This window comes from Eptatretus burgeri, chromosome 17 (assembly GCF_056783735.1).
Source record: "Eptatretus burgeri isolate ZD-2024b chromosome 17, Ebu_testis_v1, whole genome shotgun sequence".
Taxonomy (NCBI): Eukaryota; Metazoa; Chordata; class Myxini; order Myxiniformes; family Myxinidae; genus Eptatretus; species Eptatretus burgeri.
In genome coordinates this window covers 26,849,670-26,868,035 of record NC_140977.1, presented here as the reverse complement: position 1 = coordinate 26,868,035, position 18,366 = coordinate 26,849,670, and the positions used below count along the sequence as shown (strand labels likewise).

The 18,366-nt window shown below is 42.8% G+C and overlaps 2 protein-coding genes across 2 annotated transcripts in view; one reads left to right on the top strand and one right to left on the bottom strand.

The window, feature by feature from the left end:
* LOC147009602 (uncharacterized) overlaps positions 1-18,366 on the top strand; it is a 59,191-nt gene that overhangs the window by 23,711 nt on the left and 17,114 nt on the right. Inside the window, exon 4 of the mRNA XM_085862456.1 lies at positions 75-131. Coding sequence (XP_085718582.1) covers positions 75-131 — 57 coding nt within the window. The remainder of the gene's footprint in view (positions 1-74; positions 132-18,366) is intronic.
* LOC147009600 (uncharacterized) overlaps positions 507-18,366 on the bottom strand; it is a 41,915-nt gene continuing 24,055 nt past the window's right edge. The window contains exon 2 of the mRNA XM_085862454.1: positions 507-2,431. Within this exon, the coding sequence (XP_085718580.1) occupies positions 826-1,995 (1,170 nt within the window). The 5' untranslated portion in view covers positions 1,996-2,431 and the 3' untranslated portion in view covers positions 507-825. The remainder of the gene's footprint in view (positions 2,432-18,366) is intronic.

The following is an 18,366-nucleotide window of genomic DNA, read 5'->3' as shown; positions in this document are numbered from 1 at the left end:
ACCCAACGTTATCTTTTAACTGAGAAACCCCTAAATATAAACTCAAGTTTTGTTTTAATGGATATTTTTTTCAGATCTTATTGTGAAAGTGAAGGTGGAATCGGAGTTTGTGGATGATGATTTCTCACAAGGTAAAGGTCTAAACCACAACATTCTGCATGTTACCGTTTGAAGATTTATAAACCCGGTATTTTTGTCGGTAAAACCTGCTGCAATCTGTTTTTATTATTATTTATTTTATTTTCTTGACCTTCCATCATGTGGTACGAGTCTTTGTTCCCTTGATCATTGTGAGAAAGGTTTTCCTTTGTTATAGTCTAGAAGCCAAAATCTGTAGCTAGCCTAGAAAATAGGTTCGCTGCTGATTTCATGTTAGAATGGTGCAACTGGTGTTTTTGAAGAGTCTAGGCATGACCAAGTCTAGTTCCACTTGTTGCCAAGTCTGCATCTGAATATTATGGCCGCCATGACAGTAATCAAAATGGCCGCCATCAGATTTAGTCTTTTTCTTACTGCAAATTGTACTAGCCAGAAATTTGTCATGATTGTGAAATACTATGTAATCTGACACGAGGAACACTATTTTGTGCTTTATTTTTGTACTGGATCACAACTTTTCACATAATTGACAACTTAAAGACGAAATTGAAAATACACATACGAGCAACAAATGTGAAAAAGAAAATGTTTAGCACTATTGATGGAGATGGGTTTACAGTCAGTCAAAGGTTATTTCAACAGCTGTCAGATTCTTTCTAACACAAAATTACGTTGCTTTGCAGAAGAGAAAAGTGTTGTGAGAACACCCAAGTACAATTTTCAGAGCTATTGATCGGCTTGTACACTGAACGGGTTCCTACAAAGGGCTTTGCATCCACATGCTTTCGTGCAAGGCAGTCCATTCCGTGTACATTTGCACCGTCGAGTTGAGCATGACCCACGGCATTTGCATGTCGTCAGTTCTACACAGTAAGCAGTAATAGGCTGTGCAGTCATGAGTCGCGGCTGAAATGTCTCGTTGCCATCTTTGACGACCTGTTCCCACCCACAGTTCTCAGGTGCAGGTAGATGTGGTTCTTTTGAGCGTGTAGCCTGGTGAAGAGCAAGGCCAATGCCCAGGTGTTTGGGGGTCAGTTTTTTGCCTCCTGAAGCCACATGAATAATGTCTTGGCAGATGCTCAGAACTTTGTTCTTGGTATCTGTCTCATCCGCTTCTTCATTGTCCATCTTGTCAGTGCTGTCGCCACCACAAAGAAGCTTTACAAGCATGTACAGGGTTTCAGGTACAATTCGCTCTGCATTTTCTGTGTTCAGTCCACCGATAATGCTATGCCCTGGAGAGTGTTTTACGTCACTGTAAATCTTTATGCCCACTCTGAAGATCCAGCTAAGGATTTCGTTCTCATGATGAGGCAGACTGCACTGGGCCAATTCATCTTCTTCAGAACTTTCACCTTCTTCAGATAAATCATTCACGGCGGTTCTCATGGCAAACTTTGTCACAGTTGAGGACGCAACTATGAGGGGTTTTGTGACATCCAATGGCTGCACGAATGTCACCTTGTCACTACCAAAGTGAACCTCCACTTTCTGCTTGAAATTGTAGCTTTTGTAGGCTCCAGCCTCAATTCCAAAATCATTCAATAACAGCATGCTGTAGTGTTCCCAGATGTTTTTCAGGGTAAACACATGTCCCTTCTGCAGCTCTTTCTCAAGCTGGTTCATCACATTTCTGAAACAGATGCTTTCAGGAGACTGGTTTTTCTCTCCACTCTCCTTTTTATACTTTCTGCGAAAAGAAACATAACACTTGAGGTGATATTTACCTTCAGCTGCCATCAAGTCTGAAACACCTGCAAACCTGTGACGCATGGTGGGGTCAAATTGGGCCAAACTAAGCATCCTGGATGATGTGTGATCAAATTCAACATTTGTCAGGACACCAGCTTTTCCAGGAATGTCAGTCTGGCAGAAAGCGCATTTTGACCAATCCATAGCGCTGTGCGCGGATCTTAGTGACTTTGGGACATGGTATTTCTCTGAGGAACCTGATGTTGTGGGTATCTCTTCTGCGTAAGTCACAGATTGTGGCTGAATCTTTGACTTCAGTCTGTCTATTTTTTGTGCGTGAGTAAAGTCACTATAGCAGAATTTGTGCCATTGAATCTTTTCGACGTGCTCCGGGACAGAATATTTTCTGATTCTTGAGAATGAGTCAACATATTTAGCGTCATTATATTTCTCTCTTTCTTTGCAACATTCAGCTACAGTTTTCACACCAACGATTGTAGTCTTTCAAAGTGGCGTTGACTTGCTAGTTTTTGAACTGTCCTGGCAAATAAAGCATTTATTCCAGTCTACATGCTCTTCTTCTTCTCGATCCCTTGAACCCCCTGTGAGAAATCTTGCGGCTTTCATTTTTCAGTTAGTCCTGGGTAACAGAAAAACACACAGTTATGTAGTTTAGGTTCATTTTATAGCAAAGTTGTAAAATTCATTGATTGTGGTTTGTATAATCAGACATTCTAATTCGAGCCTGAACATTTCTTTAAAAATAATATAGTGAAAAACAAGTCATATTATTTTTAGAAAATGGATGGAGCAATGTTTTTTTCTATACTCCCATCAGCTCAGGCATGCTCAAAAACATGGAAATCGACCCTAATTTTGTAATTTCATGTCAATTTGCGGCTGAAATATGACGAAAAGTGTATTTAATGGCGACCATTTTGTAAACTGTCTTGGCGGCCATACTATCCATATCCAGAGTTGGCAACAAGTTGATTCACGTTTCTGTGTGTCTGGACAGTCAATTTACACCTGTTGCACTATTCTAACACGGAATCAGCAGGGTCGTACACTATTCTGCATTGGGCCTCCTGACTATTATAATCAGAAATCTCCACTTTGGTCTATTTTTCATTCATATCTGGCATTATTGTGAAACTGATGCAAATGAGAAAGTTGGCAGCATGGGTTTCTGTTGAGATATTGAACATTGTCATCATTCGCTAGAGCTCAGGTGATAGCAGCGACAGGTGATGATTTGCCCTTCAGGAGAGGACATTCCAAGCACCCACCCGAAAAGGACTGCCTCAGGTTAACCCAAGGAGACCGCCATCTGCTGGACGACACCTCAGCACCACCCCGACACACACAACTGCAATTCAACCCGGGAAGGTAACCCCGTGTTTTACTTCATGCCATCAAAGAGTGGGGATCGCAAAGATTTTGCCACAATCCTGTCCAGTAATCCTGCAGAAACTCTGGATATCCTTTTTGGGGCCCTCGAGGTGCTGAATGAGGAGTCCGAGCCGCTGGGATTACGGGTTTCCTGGGTAAAAACTACGATCCAGGCTTTCAATGACATCTTGGTTGCTGCTATCTTGTCTGTACCTGTTTGTGTTGAGGATGTTGACACGGAGCAATTCACTTACCTTGGCAGTGATATTCATGTTTCCTCTGGTTGTGACCCATGGATTCATTGGATCATGCGGTGTGGTGCTGTCAGTACATGTGCAGGAGGACGAAAGTCCGAGTCTTCAGGTCCTTGGTGCTTCCAGTCTTGCTCTACGGATCTGAGACTTGGGCTGTGACCAGGGATCTGAGACAGAGACTTGATTCCTTTGGTGCAAGGTTTTTTCGGAGAATCCTTGGCTCTTGCTGGTCGGACTTTGTGTCGAACGAGTGGTTGCTGAGAGAGGCTCAAATGAGATTTGTTACCTGGGGGATAGTCCGTGAGCGTCAGCTGCAGCCGTATGGACATGTGGCTCATTTTCCTAACGCTGATCCTGCTCACCAGATTCTCTCAGCGAGGGAGCCTCGTGAGTGGAGGAGGCCAATGGGCCGACTACGTGCTTTGTGGTTGCAGCAGATTTATCACCATCTAATGAAAAAGGTATACACCCTCCTCACCAGGAAATCTGTGGGGGGAGGCAGTTGAGTCGCCAACAACCCGACCATGAAACAGGTTAGTACAGGTGTAACAAGTAACGTTTCCTTTGGTAACGTTCCCTCTACTGCCTCTGATCTCTGTGTATGCATGTCACTTGCCGAGTGTTGAGAATATTGATACCGACCGGGGTGCGTTGAGTTCCAGGTGTCAGCAGACCAACATGGATGCTCAGTGTTCCAACATGGACCGAGGCCTTCCTGATGGCACTCCGTCTTGATGCACAAACTGTCCGTGCATTTCACCACACGACCAACCAGACTCCAAATTAACTAACAACAAGTAAATATTCTTTGACGAGCTTTGAAGAACTTTCATTTGTGTTTGAGAGCAACACTAGTTGCAACGAAAGGGAAACGGCTTCTCGGCATGAGCATCAGACTCCATTCCACTTAACCATGTGATGAAACCTGACGAATCAGCAGTGGATTGCAGAGGGACCAGTCCATTTATTATATTGGTCGGGGTAAGATGGGTCAGTCTTGTGACATGTGGAGACCAATGTTAACTTGTCTGTAACAACAGGTTTACATGGTACCTGGAGCAAGTCACACATCTGATCTGGCCTGACCTGACATTAATCTTGGTATGCATTGGTTTTTGTACGTCTTGTGAATAATTAGAACTTTCCTTGTTTTGGTGTTTAAATTGTTGATCTCCAATTGTGGCCAGGTTATAATTGTATAGCTACATTGTAATACTGGCACTGCAAGTTGGTTTAGAGCTTTGGTTTTGTTTCTTGTAGAGAGGGATGACTTTAGAATTAGTCTTATTCTGCGTGGGTACTCTTTGCTGATTATTTTACGCATGTTTCTTTTGTGTTGTACCTGGAGGCCTTCTTTTATTCTGAGGTATTTGTCGGATGCTTTGTTTTCTCCTTCCTGTGTTGTCGTACTTTGATTGGTTAAGATGTTGTTTGTTCTTTTTGGTTTCCTTGTACAAATGTGCATTTGGCACATTCGTCAAGACGAAACTCCATTTGAATGCCTTCCGAGTACTGCTTTACTAGTTTTAGTTGATCTGCCAATTTCTTATCACTAGCAGGGTACCCGCCCTACAGGTGATCTTGCTCGAAACATTCAACATGTTGTTCTTACGCATACCTTTATTTTGGCGGTGCATAGGCAACTGACAGCTCTGTGTAGGCAAAATAAAAATAACTCGGGTTATGTGCATGAAGTAAAAACATACCAACTGCTTATAATTCAAAACACACCTCATTGTACTGGGAAACAGGACAGGAATATTGTACTGTAAATGGTGGAGACTTGTAATAGCCTCCCCCACCTGGAGGTGGTGCTACATGGTGCACAGTTACATCGATAATTTGTGTCTCCACCCCCCCCTTATCCGCCCCCCCACCTCACAAGACCACCGGCAAAGATAAAAACACCCCAATACATTATTTGGAGTCGTGCTGATCATCTGTAGTAAATCTGGATGTAATCAGCCCAGAACTGTAGGAGTAGCTTGACAAACAAACAAATAAAATTGCTCATTGAGCAAGGAATTGCTGGAATAACTTTGTCATATCTCCATGATCTCTGAAAAAACAAAAACCTGGAAATCAATTTGGTTCTTACAAGTCGATAGTGCTACTGTTTAATGAGTTATAGCACTTAGTTTGGTCATGATCATAACTTGGGAGTCAATCGGACTTGAAATGGCGTTTTTATCGCAATTTGAATTTTTTGACCCGACCGAGGTGTCGAGATCAAGTTCCACCGCTGATTGAAATCTAGCAATGTCTACACTGATCATGGTTGAGAAGAGCTTTTAATTATCACACACCAAACATGGCCATGGAGAGAAAGACATAGCATACATGCAGTAGGTCAGTTCAATCTAACTCTGACTCGCAAGCAGTTTGGTTTACTCTATATATATTTTGTTCTGCCCCCCCCCACCCTCTTTGTTGGGCATCTGTTTCTTGATTTACCCAACTTCCATCGGGTTTCTATTTCCTTTCTCAGAGATGATTTTCTTTTGAGGTAACAAAACCCCCAGCCCTGTTTTCTCCCTTTGGACTGGCAAATATATGTTTCTTCCATTATCAGGAAGGTCTGTTTCTGGTTATTGTTAATCTTGGGTGACAGGAAGGTTATTCTCTAATGCATTTCACCCTTCGTTCTATTGGTGAAAAGTAGAAACAGCTGTTGAACTATACCAAACTACTGATTTTATGATCGGGCTTCTACGAGCTCAAGGCTCAAAGAATGTTGTTACAAGGGCCAACGAGAAAGCTAGATGTTCAGCTGTGCGACAAAGACGGAGAGATAGCCTATTTGCTTTGATTACCAACAGTCAAAAACTGTAGCTTACTGAGAGCATTTTAAATGCTTTGGCTTCCTCAATTAAATGCTACATTCAATTAAGAAAAGGTAATCCTACTAAAAATGGCTGCTCTCATCTTGGGAGATGTTCAACAGCTCCACATTGGCACGCTGTTAGGCACCGAGGCACGCCCTTACATTCGACCCCCAACTGCTAAGAAGGCTGTTGGTGTGACACCCCAATGAAGCATATGGTTGGATGCAGAATTGGAAGCTGCACATTTTGGATTTGGTTTGAAGTCGATACGACTATTTTAGCGGACGTTATTGCGAAAATAAGAATTTCGGTTTTTAGTTGACCTTGACCTTTGACCTAGATTTACCAAAAACGATAAGTGTCTAAGTTGGACCATGGCCAACGTTTGTACCCAGTTTGGTCATGATCACTGAAACGGTGTGGCTGCTACAGGGTAAACAAACACACAAACAAACAGACAAGCCGGTAGGCAGCCATGGGCCGCCGAGCATCTGATGACTTTTGACCCCTGATCTGAGTTAATCTAGTACTAAGTACTTACGAAATTGCAATCGAACCGGTTAGCCCATGTATGAGCATGGGGGCTTTGAATGGTCATTTTGCCCGAACAATGCACTCATTGACCTTTGACCCCTGACTTAGCCGAGATAGGTCAATATGTCCTGAAGCAAAGTTGTAGTACTCATTGAATACTATGTACCTATGAATTTTCTTTTGTATCGGTTAATCCGTGTAGGAGCAAGGGTGCCTTGAATGGTAATTTCGCCCAAAAAAATGCACCTATTGACCTTTGACCCCTGACCTACTCGAGATAGGTCATTATGCAAATGGGCAAAGTTGTAGTACTCATTACGGTCGATAAGCATGTAAAGATTCATTCGATTCGGTTCAACAGTCTTGGAGCTAGTGTACTTTGAATTTTCAGCGGGAATGCCCAATGGCGCTCGGGCACCCAAGTTGAGAGGGTTACCATTTCGAAACTATAAGATATAGAAAAAAAATGGATGTCATATAGCGGATAGAGAATCACCTTAGGATTATGCATACCAAATCTCATCGAGTTCCATCTACTGATAACTACTCGGTATCAATTTGAATGAAAAGTACTGAAATGTGGTTTGATATCGGAAATCCCCAAAGTTCGAGGGGGTGCTGTGGGTGAACAAAGATATAAATCGAAAATCTGGCTCAATTGTTTGTGCAGAATGCATTCCAGATTGGTGTGAATTTTCATGACTATCTGACCCTAACCCTAGGAGGAGTAGGATTTGGCGCAAAGGTACCTCCAGCTCTCGCATATTATCGATTTTTGCCCTTTGACCCCTGACCTAAACAATATCGGTCAATATGTCCTAAGGCAAAGTTGTAGTACTTATTGCGTGCTATGAACCTGCAAAGTTTCATTCGTATCGATGCACTCACCTGGTCGTTAGGGTCCTTCAATTTTCGCCAATTTTCGGGCATACCCCATTTGTAGGGGGCGCTGCGGGTAAACTATTCCATATATCACAAAAACCAGAATATATTTGGTAGAGCATCACCTGTAGATGATGCATGCCAAATTTCATAAGCCTACGTGGGATAATGGCTTTCGGAATTGATTTCGCGTGAACGGTACCGATTTTGAAGGTTTTTCGGCTGTTGCTGGGGAACCAAAGCGTCCCTAGCAACCATCACAATTCCCAAAGCACTAAGTCATAAGATGTACCTACCACCCGAGTTTGATCAAAATTGGCCCACGTTTACTACCAATTATGCTGATGACAAATGAACAAACATCCAAACAAACAGACAGAATTACTGACAATAAGGGTCACCTATTTCGGCGACCCAACAGACACACAGAATGACACACACAACCGACCAACATAATTGCCGAAATCTGAAGGATTCTGGCAATTAACAAACACCGGTTCGTGAATTATCATAAGGATTTGGTGCGAAGAGTTTTAGGTCCTCCATGTTCATTAGATATCACCTTTCTTGTTTCTTTGGTCATTTTTCTGTTGCATGTAAAACTGTAAGTGTCCTTTTTCATTGATGAGGTTACTCACTGGGTCCAGAGCCAAACAAAACAAGAGGGAAGAAAGGCACTTACATTTGCTAAGATACCACATCATATATTTACTCCTGGGATTTCATTATTTCCTTCCACGTAAGGTAGTATCAGCATTGTGTTTCAGAGCGTCATTGCATTCTCAATCAGTGTGATTATTTGGTGGTCAAGTTTGTGTATTTGGATGCATTTTATAATCCACTAGCAGTAAAGCCCGGCGTTGCTCGGGATTTCTTGCGAATTTCCTGAATAGCTGCTGAAAGCCACAATAAGCGTAGCTCCACCACTAAACAGTTAAACGCTTACTACCTCATAATTGACAGCCCTAAACCGCGTAAAGACTCTTCGATCCGGACCTGTAGGGACCGTAGAAAACGTAGGGTGAAATGATGTATTGACAGGTGGATAAAAGGGGGAAGTAACACACAAAAGATGAGTTAGGTTTTCAGAACGGCGGAATTGTTCTCTTGGCGAACTTGCAACTGAGAGGGCATTCTGATTGTTGACGGCTGTTTGATGGGCACCTGAAATAGCGAAAGATTTGAAGGTGAAATAAATTCTACCGCACTATGATTCTTCTATGGTTAAATGCATCCCTGTATGGGTCCACCGAGGGCCGTAAATGGAAGGAGCGTTTAGGCGAGTACTTCCGGGCAAAACCGGAGTTGGCTGGAAGTCGCAGTGAGTCCTTTCGCACAAGATGAAGTAGCGCTGCACCTTGGAAAGCCGTGGGGGAGTCATTAAAAGGCAGCTACTGAAACAGAAACTCAAAAGGCCATTTTTGCCTACGTTACATGGTAATTGAGGGCTCAAGACATCTCCCTTGCAATGCGAAATAGCGATGTGGTGAAAGTGCACGCAGGAAAAGCTACTTAAGGAAGATGGTGGAGGCTTGTGTCTGACAGGTTGTTTCTAAAGGATAACCATTTTGCACCAGGCAAACCACAGAGACGACGGAGTTATGGTTTGTTACTGTTACTGTTAAGCCCGCCCTTCTTTCCCAATCAGCCAACGGAGTTAAGCAGAAGGAACAACTTCTTGTGCTGAAAAGACGGCGCTGCCGCTACCACAAACAGCCTCAGAAGACGTGAGAGCAGGAGCAGCGAGTGGGTATAGGGGGGCGCATGTTAACTAATTATTGCACAGGTGCAGCTCTGTCTCGTTATGAACACAGAAAGTCCCCTTACTGGATGGGCACTGTAGGCCACTACTGGGACTGTTTTTTTTTTATACCAATCGCAGTCATCGTCCCAACTGAGAGCTCTGCCAAACCGGGTTGCAGTAAGGCAGAACGCCCAAAATGACGGTAGCAGCAGACTGCGTGGGTATTCATTCTGAGTAGTTATCGTATGAGATTTGTGCAACAACCCCACAATTAAACCGCTCATGCCCTCTCTCACGTCTCCCGGAGGTCTGAATTGCGTGGACGCGCTCGACTGATGCGACAACAAAGAGGACTCTGTGCATACGTACATGGTGTTGGTGGTCAAGGACAAACAACTTTAGCTATAAGGACCATTCAGTGTCGAACCCGCTTTCTGTGGTTTAGCCGGTGAAAATTCCTAACGTAGCAGCATTATTTAAAGGGTTGTTAACATGATCTGCGCATCCATTGCCAAGGGGAAGTGTTAAGCTGTCTGACAGAGGAAGAACAGTTTGGCTGGACCACACAACAATCCGGATGCAAGAGCCTAAGCAACGTTTGTCGCAGGCGAACTATGTTGTATTCGCCTGGCTTGCCAGAAAGGCAGAAAAGTTTTAAAGGTAGTGAGGCAACTTTTAACCGATCCACAGAAGGCCGGAAAATAGGAAGTAAGGTATCAGACGGCGTGAAGAGAGTAGGATCGAGGACAGGTAGTGGCAAGAAATAGCGGTGCACTACACGATTAGAGGGATTTGTCCGCTGAGGCGAGTCTAAAAAGGTAAAACTAACGAAAAGGCAAATCAAATGAATTAAACAGTAGAAGTAGAACAAATCAGGACTCCTCTACAAAACTCTTTGTAGACGATGTTTTTCGCTCTTCCACCTACAGCGAACGCAAAAGCGTCCTCGTTGCTGCCAACGCGTGAGCAGCCAACGTAAAGCTGACCGTGGGAGAAGCACGACTCCACCAAATGCAAACCCGTGACAGATAGAGTCTGCCCCCGCATCTCACCAATATGTCACCACGCATGGAATAGTTAACTTCGGCCTCATACTGAAAAGCTTTTCGAAACCAAAACTATTTGTTTGGGCACGTGACGCCACGGATGTTGTCCCGCCGTTGACTATTACCGTCTAACCTTGCGTGTCGCTCTTGTGGAGTCTCAGTAGACCTAGAAAGAGCTGTTCCAGAAGCGTTCCTGGAACGACGAACCGCCTGCTGTTCATCACCCTCTGAAGCCCTGGAAGCAGCTGTTGCAGCAGCATTCCTGGAACGCTGAACCGATCGCTGCTCAATATCCTCCAGAGCCCTGGAAGCAGCTGTTGCAGCAGCGTTCCTGGAAAGCCGAACCGCCCGCTGTTCATCACCCTCTGAAGCCCTGATTTCCGCTGCGCGCAGGGCATTCTGTGAAAGTCGGGCGGTAGTTTCCTCGAGTGACTCGTTTGCCCTAAAAACCCTTCAAGTCGTGGATAACACTGTCCGACGCCCAAGACAAACCCTCTTTTTAGGCGGCATTATTGAAAAAGGTAAACCGAGATTGAAAAGAACTACGGTTTTTGGAACAAAAAAAATTGTAGGGTAGAGTACGACTTAGATGGGTAAATTTGTAAGTTGGGGTTTATATTGAAAAAACAATATGTAAAAAAGGGGGAGTGGTTAAACGCAAAAGTAATAACTCACGGATAGGAAGTGTAATGTTAGTGTAACCGAACGGCGTTTGAAAATCAGCCGAGCTCAGGATTGTTCCTCCGAATGTTTAAGAAATGACCTCAGAACGGGAAACAGCAGAAGCACAATCACAGGAAAAAAGGATAATCGGTAGTCCACAGCACTAAAGATGCGACCGGACAATAGCGGAACAGGAGAAAATGTGACACGTTTTTCCTCGGCATAACCCGACCAATGACAAATGAGTTTCATCCCAAACCACACGTGAGTGGTCGGTGCAAAAGTAAAGCTAATGGCAATGACCTTGAGCAACCAATAGGGACACGCGCAATGAGGTCATGCACAAAAAGCGTGCACGCGTGCACGGCGTGAACTGCATGCACTGGATGAATTTCGTCATCTTAATGTTAATTAACTACATGCACGGGATTGATTTCGTCATCTTAACGTTAATTAACACCTTAAATTTTCGCATGCACCACAAGCACAATACACAAATGCAGTGTATGCAGCAGAAAAGGTAGGGAGGGCAAGCAATTAAAAATAAATTGCGTTTCAGCTTATTTGGGGAGTCGAGTGGGAAGTGCAAGAGTGAAATTAATTATCGATTTGTTCTGCAATCAGGGATTTTTTGGCAGTGGCGTAGCGGAGGTAAACGGCGCCCGGGGCAAAGTGGAAATTTGCGTCCCCCGTAGGCCTTAAACTTGAGTGGATCTGAATGGAAAATCCCATAAGGGATATTGATTTATCGATTTTTTTTCGAATATCGGAAGAGTTATGGAAAAAATTTATAGCCCATGACCGAAGTTGGACCAAAAGCCATAATCGTACTGAATTTGAATGGAATCGGTTGGAGTTTGTGGAAATGCATAACGACCATATACACAAACACACATCCTCAGTTTTATAGATATAGAGAAGAGATAAATGTGGGACACTATCAAAGGCTTTTTGTTGTCATCTATCCAGGCTGTGGATAACTTGGTTTGTTGGAGCTCGCAATTTTCGAGGATGGTTTTGTTTAACAGTAAATGGTCTATTGTTCCATAGCATCCTCTTTTACATCCTTTCTGCTCTGCCTCTAAAGCTCCTTGTTGAGTGAGGTGGTCGTAAACTGCATTGATTACTATACCTGTTAAAAGTTTGTATGTTGTATGTTGGTAGGCATGTTATTAGCCTTCGGGATTCGTAGTGTTTTGCCTTCTGTGAACCATTCATCCATTGGCTGTTCCCCTTGGATGAGTTTGTTTAATGCTCAAACAGTGAGGGTGGAGAGCGTGTTGTTGCTTTCGCCAGAAGTTTGGAATCCCATCTGGGCCTGGACATTTGAAGTTTGGTACTTTTGCGAGATGTTTTCAAATTCTCTTTTCATCAGTTATCATTGCGTACGTTTCCTGTGGATGTTGCTTTTTATTTTCCAAGTGTCATTTCCAATCTGCTTCCTTGTTGTGTTCTTTTTCGTCTTCAAATTTCCAGAATTTTTCTAGATCCTCCTTTTTGGGGGGGAGTTTTCACATTTTGTTTCTGTTTTCCTTTCTCTTGATAGAACTTTTTCGGGTTGTTTTCAAACTGTTCATTACTTCCGCTACCGAAGGTGGAAGGAGGTTATGTTTTCACCGCTTTGTCTGTTTGTGTGCAGGATATCTCAAAACGTTGTGGACGTATTCGGCTGAAACTCGGTGGAAACGTTGGGTGTGTGACAAGGAAGAAATCACTCAATTTTGGTGAAGATCCGAATCCAGATATGGATACGAGAATTATTTATTTTTTTAAGCGATTCTTCACCATTGATAAAATGGGGCCAAAAACGATATGTAGCATGATATGTCAAAAAGTTAATGGGCTCGATATGTTCCACTGGATCAGGAATTGCGTGGCGGAGGTCTGCGCTCTACCGAGAGCCTTTCCAGTTTTGATGTCTTCTGTTTTTGGCCTAATCATCGTTTTGATTTTTTAATTTTCCCTATCTGTTGTATTTGGAGTTTATGGACAGCTAATGGGTCGAGTCCATTGTTTTCTTTGTTGTACTTTTTTATTTGTCCGATTATTTTTATGAGCTTTGGACTTCTGTTTCCCCTCTGGAATTGTTCTATTTGTCCCGTTTTCACCCTCAGTCGGTCTCTCTGTTTCTCAAGTCTCTGTTTCCATGGTGGTGTTTTGTTTCTGGTCAGATTATCAGATCTATATGCTTCAGATCTATATAATAGATACTAATTTGATTTCCTCCATTTTGTTAGCCACTTCTTCTTCCAGCCTATGCTGTTCATTGTCCACCTCCTCTTCCTCTTATTCATTCTGTTGTCCATTATTCTTCTCCTCATTGTGATCTATCCTTGTTGCTCTTATTTGTTTTGTTTGCAAAGGTGCCATTTGAACTCAGTTTAGTGACTTTGAGTAGATCTTTCTCTGCGGGTGCTACTGCAGAATTTCCTTTTATCATTCTCTGGTCCTGTTGGGGCGTTTTCAATATTGTTTCTTGATTTCTCAGTTGTGTCTGCCTGTGCAACTTGGTAACGTTTCATGACCATTGGTTTAGAATTGTGACCTGCAAGCGATTGAAAGACGAATGAAAAATAACTCGAAGAGTGACACTTGGGCAAAACAGAACGAAGTAGAACGGCACTCGGAAGAGCGCTTACCTCTGTCAGGCTGAACAGTTAACATTTTGTTTCCCATTGATAAGTTGGATCTGAACCAAAATCGAATTGGCTTGTTCTTGTCACCAAATCAACGCAAATCCATGTAATTTCGCCAAAACTCATCCACAACTTTTTGACATATGATATATAGCCTGGGGTTGACGTAGTGGTTAGGGTAGCGGCTTGGGATCCAAAAGGTCCTGAGTTCAAGCCCCGTTGGCCGCTTGAATTAATACACACCAGGAGGTTGACTCAGCCTGTCATCCTTCCGAGGTCAGCGAAGTGAGTACCAGTGTACTGGGCCCGGTGTATGCCCCGGTTAAAAATAGGTGTACCATATCCCTGTGTCATAAGAGGCGACCAAGGTTATGTCAGGAAGGGCATCCGGCGTAAAACCTGTGCCAAATCATTATGCGGATCACAACGGATGATCCACTGTGGCGACCCCCTAACGGGAGCAGCCGAAAGAAGAAGATGATATTTATATATATATATATATATATATATATATATATATATATATATATATATATATATATCTATATATATATATATATATACAGTAATCCCCCGCTATATCGTGGTTCACCTATCGCGACCCCCGGTTCATCGCAGGTTTTCCCTTGGAACCTAACTAATTTTTTCTGCGGATTCCCCCGGTATATTGCGGTAATAATATATAAAACATAAATTATTTAAGCAATAAATTATAACGCGTGGCGCTTGACCAGTCACACAACGCACGAGACAAAGTTTCGCTTGTGAACTTCGAATATTTTCTACGTTTTTTCTCCAAGCCCCACGATGCCGCCCAAACGCCCTGCACCTTCTAAGGCGTCTGGCAAGGAACCAAAGCACCAGAGGAAGGTCCTGACGCTCCAGGAGAAGGTTAAGGTGCTCGATATATGCTTTGGAAAGGAAAAAGGTTTGCCACGGTTGGACGAGCACTGCCAAACCGACCAGACCAGACGAGTCGATCTCCGGCACCTCAAACCCGATCACTGCCAAGGCGACCAGACCAGACAAGTCGATCTCTGGCACCTCGAACCCGATCACTGCCAAACCGACCAGACCAGACGAGTCGATCTCCGGCACCTTGAACCCGATCACTGCCAAGACGACCAGACCAGACGAGTCGGTTTTTTTTTTGTTTTTTTTTGGGGGGGATCCATTCATCGTGGATTTTCACTTCTCGTGGGGGGGGGTTTGGAACGTAACCCCCGTGACAAACGGGGGATGACTGTGTGTGTGTATATGTATATATATATATATATATATATATATATATATATATATATATATAATGATATACTGTATATATACACATATATAGTTTTTGGCCCCCATCTCTCAATTTTAAAAATTGGGCCGATGTTGACCTTTCGACCTTAAAAAATAATTAGCGGTTGAATTCAGTGAACTGATGTGCAAATCTTCTTCAAATTTCAAGTGAATCGGATGAAAATTGACAATTTTAGAAATTTGACTGATGTTGACCTTTTGGTCTATGTTGATCTCACTCAAGTGGTTGAATTCAGTGAACTGATATGCAAATCCTCTTCAAATTTCAAGTCAATCGGATGAAAAATGATGATTTTAGAAATTTGACCTCAAGATGACCTTTGACCTCAAAATCAATGGGATTCACAGTTGAGACTACCTCTACAACTTGGTGAAGATTCATGACGATTGGGTTAGAATTGTGACCTGTCGGCGACAAAGAGACATACAGACAGACAGAATAATGAAAAATCATTCAGTCACAACGTGGCGAAACAGAACAGAACTCGGTCGAGCACATACCACCGACAGGATGAATAGTTTACATTTTGTATGCCACTGCTTGGTCGGAATCTGTCCATAACCTTTTGAGATATTGTGCTATATATCGTTTTTGGCCCAACCTCTCAATGATTAAGAATCACTTAAAAAATTATCGCATCCGGATCCGGATTCGGATCATCACCAAAATCGAACCAATTAGTCAATGTCACACATCCAACATGTCCGCGAAGTTTAATCCAAATTCATCCACAACTTTTTGAGATATGCAATATAGTTTTAGCCCCATCTCTCAATGGTGAAGAATCACTTAGTAAATTTAATAATTTTAGTATCTGGATCCGGATTCGGATCTTCACCGAAATTGAACCAATTCTTCCTCGTGGCACTCCCAACCTGTCCAAGTTCCGGGTGAATCCATCCAAAACCTTTTGAGATATTGTGCTATATATCGTTTTTGGCCCGATCTCACAATGCCTGGTGTTGGCTTAATGGTTAGGGTGGTGGGCTTTGGATCCTCGGGTCCTGAGTTCAAATTCCGCTCAGTTGTTGAATTAATACCAGGTGGGGTTAACTCGGCCTGTCATCCTTTCGAGGTTGGCAAAATGAGTGCCAGCATGCTGGTATACTGTGTCAGAGTGGGGACCCGTCCAGGATTGTGCCTAATAGCCAAGGTGACTGCTTAAGCAGCACCAATGCTCTGCACAGAGTATGGTCCCAATCTCCTCCTCCCTATCTCGCAATGGTGAAGATTCATTTAAAAAAATTATCAGATCCGGATTTGGATCCTCACCAAAATTAAGTGTTGGTGTCCTTGGCCAGTGAACTGCACACGCAAAAAATTTTGAACGATTGCTTGAAAACTGAATCCAAACATTGTGTGACAGGCAAACGCTACAGACTAACATACTTGACAAAAAAAATGTTTTTGTCAAGTAATAAAATCGACTGACCAATATACTTGAAAAATATTCGATTTTTCAAGATAACAATCAGACTGACTAGTGAAATGGGAATCGTAATGAAATGGTGATGGTAATCCATTTGAGGTTGTGGCTTTTTCGATTGTCATTCCTACCTTGTTTGTTTGTTTGTTTGTTTGTTTTTGAAATTTCATCCACCTGTTTTTACATTTTCTTTTAAATGTTTTTTCTTTCTTGTATATCTAACAGGAATCCTTCGCTATAAGGCTGTCCGTTTTACGTTTTTCTACAAAGGTTCTCTAATTGAAACCATATTTCGTACAACGGCAGAAAAATGTTTTAAGGTATCGCAAGAACACCTATGACGGAATTTAAGACCACTCCCACGATGCAATTCAAAAGTCCTGTTGTCCCGTTTCAAAATTAAAAACACTTCTCACTGCATAATTAACCAGAGTTAGTGTCAAAGCCACCCAATGCTCACCTGTTTATACATTTATCGTTTTTAAAAGACTAGTCTAATAATTAATATTTTTTATAAAGCATTGCAGTGAAGTCTGATCCAAATAATTTTACAGCAATATATGTATTTGTATATTGTAATCAGTAACGAGCGCAAATGAGCACAATATACGACCGAACAAGAAGGTATATACAGAATTGTGCTACTACATGAAAAACAGCATCCTGGTTGCCATGGCAACCTCTTTAGATGACGAACATATGTCGCGACACACAGTCTCCACAGTCTGTACCTATGTACCAAATATGAAATGTCAAAGTTGAAAACTTTGGGAGTTATAGTGCGGAAAGGAAGGGATGGAAAACAGCATCCTGGTTGCCATGGAAACCACTTTAGATGATGACCGTATGTTGCGACACACCGTCTCAAATATGAAACGTGAAAGTTGTAAACGTTGGGAGTTAGAGAGCGGAAAGGAACGGATGGAAAACAACATCCTGGTTGCCATGGCAACCACTTCAGATGACGAAGGTATGTTGCAACACACCGTCTCCATAGTCTGTACCTATATACCAAATATGAAACATGAAAGTTGAAAACTTTGGGAGTTGGAGTGCAGACAGGGATGGATGCAAAACAGCATGCTGGTTGCCATGGCAACCACTTTAGATGACTAATGTATGTCAGGACACACCGTCTCCAGAGTCTGTACCTATGTACCAAATATGAAACGTGAAAGTTGAAAACTTTGGGAGTTCGAGTCCGGAAAGGAACGGATGGAAAACAGCAACCACTTTACATGACGAACATATGTTGCGACACACCGTCTCCACAGTCTGTACCTATGTACCAAAGATGAAACGTGAAAGTTGAAAACTTTGGGAGTTAGAGTGTGGACAGGAACGGATGGAAAACAGCATTCTGGTTGCCATGGCAACCACTTTAGATGACGAACGTATGTCACGACACACCGTCTCCACAGTCTGTACCTATTTACCAAATATGAAATGTCAAAGTTGAAAACTTTGAGAGTTAGAGTGCGGAAAGGAAGGGATGGAAAACAGCATCCTGGTTGCCATGGAAACCACTTTAGATGACGACCGTATGTCGCGACACACCGTCTCAAATATGAAACGTGAAAGTTGAAAACGTTGGGAGTTAGAGTGCGGAAAGGAACGGATGGAAAACAGCATCCTGGTTGCCATGGCAACCACTTTAGATGACGAACGTATGTCGAGACACACCGTCTCCACAGTCTGTATCAATGTACCAAATATGTGACGTGAAAGTTCAAAACTTTGGGAGTTAGAGTGCGGACAGGAACGGACGGACGCACAGACAGACAGACAGACAGACAGACAGACAGACAGACAGACAGACAGACAGACAGACAGACAGACAGACAGACAGACAGACAGACAGACAGAC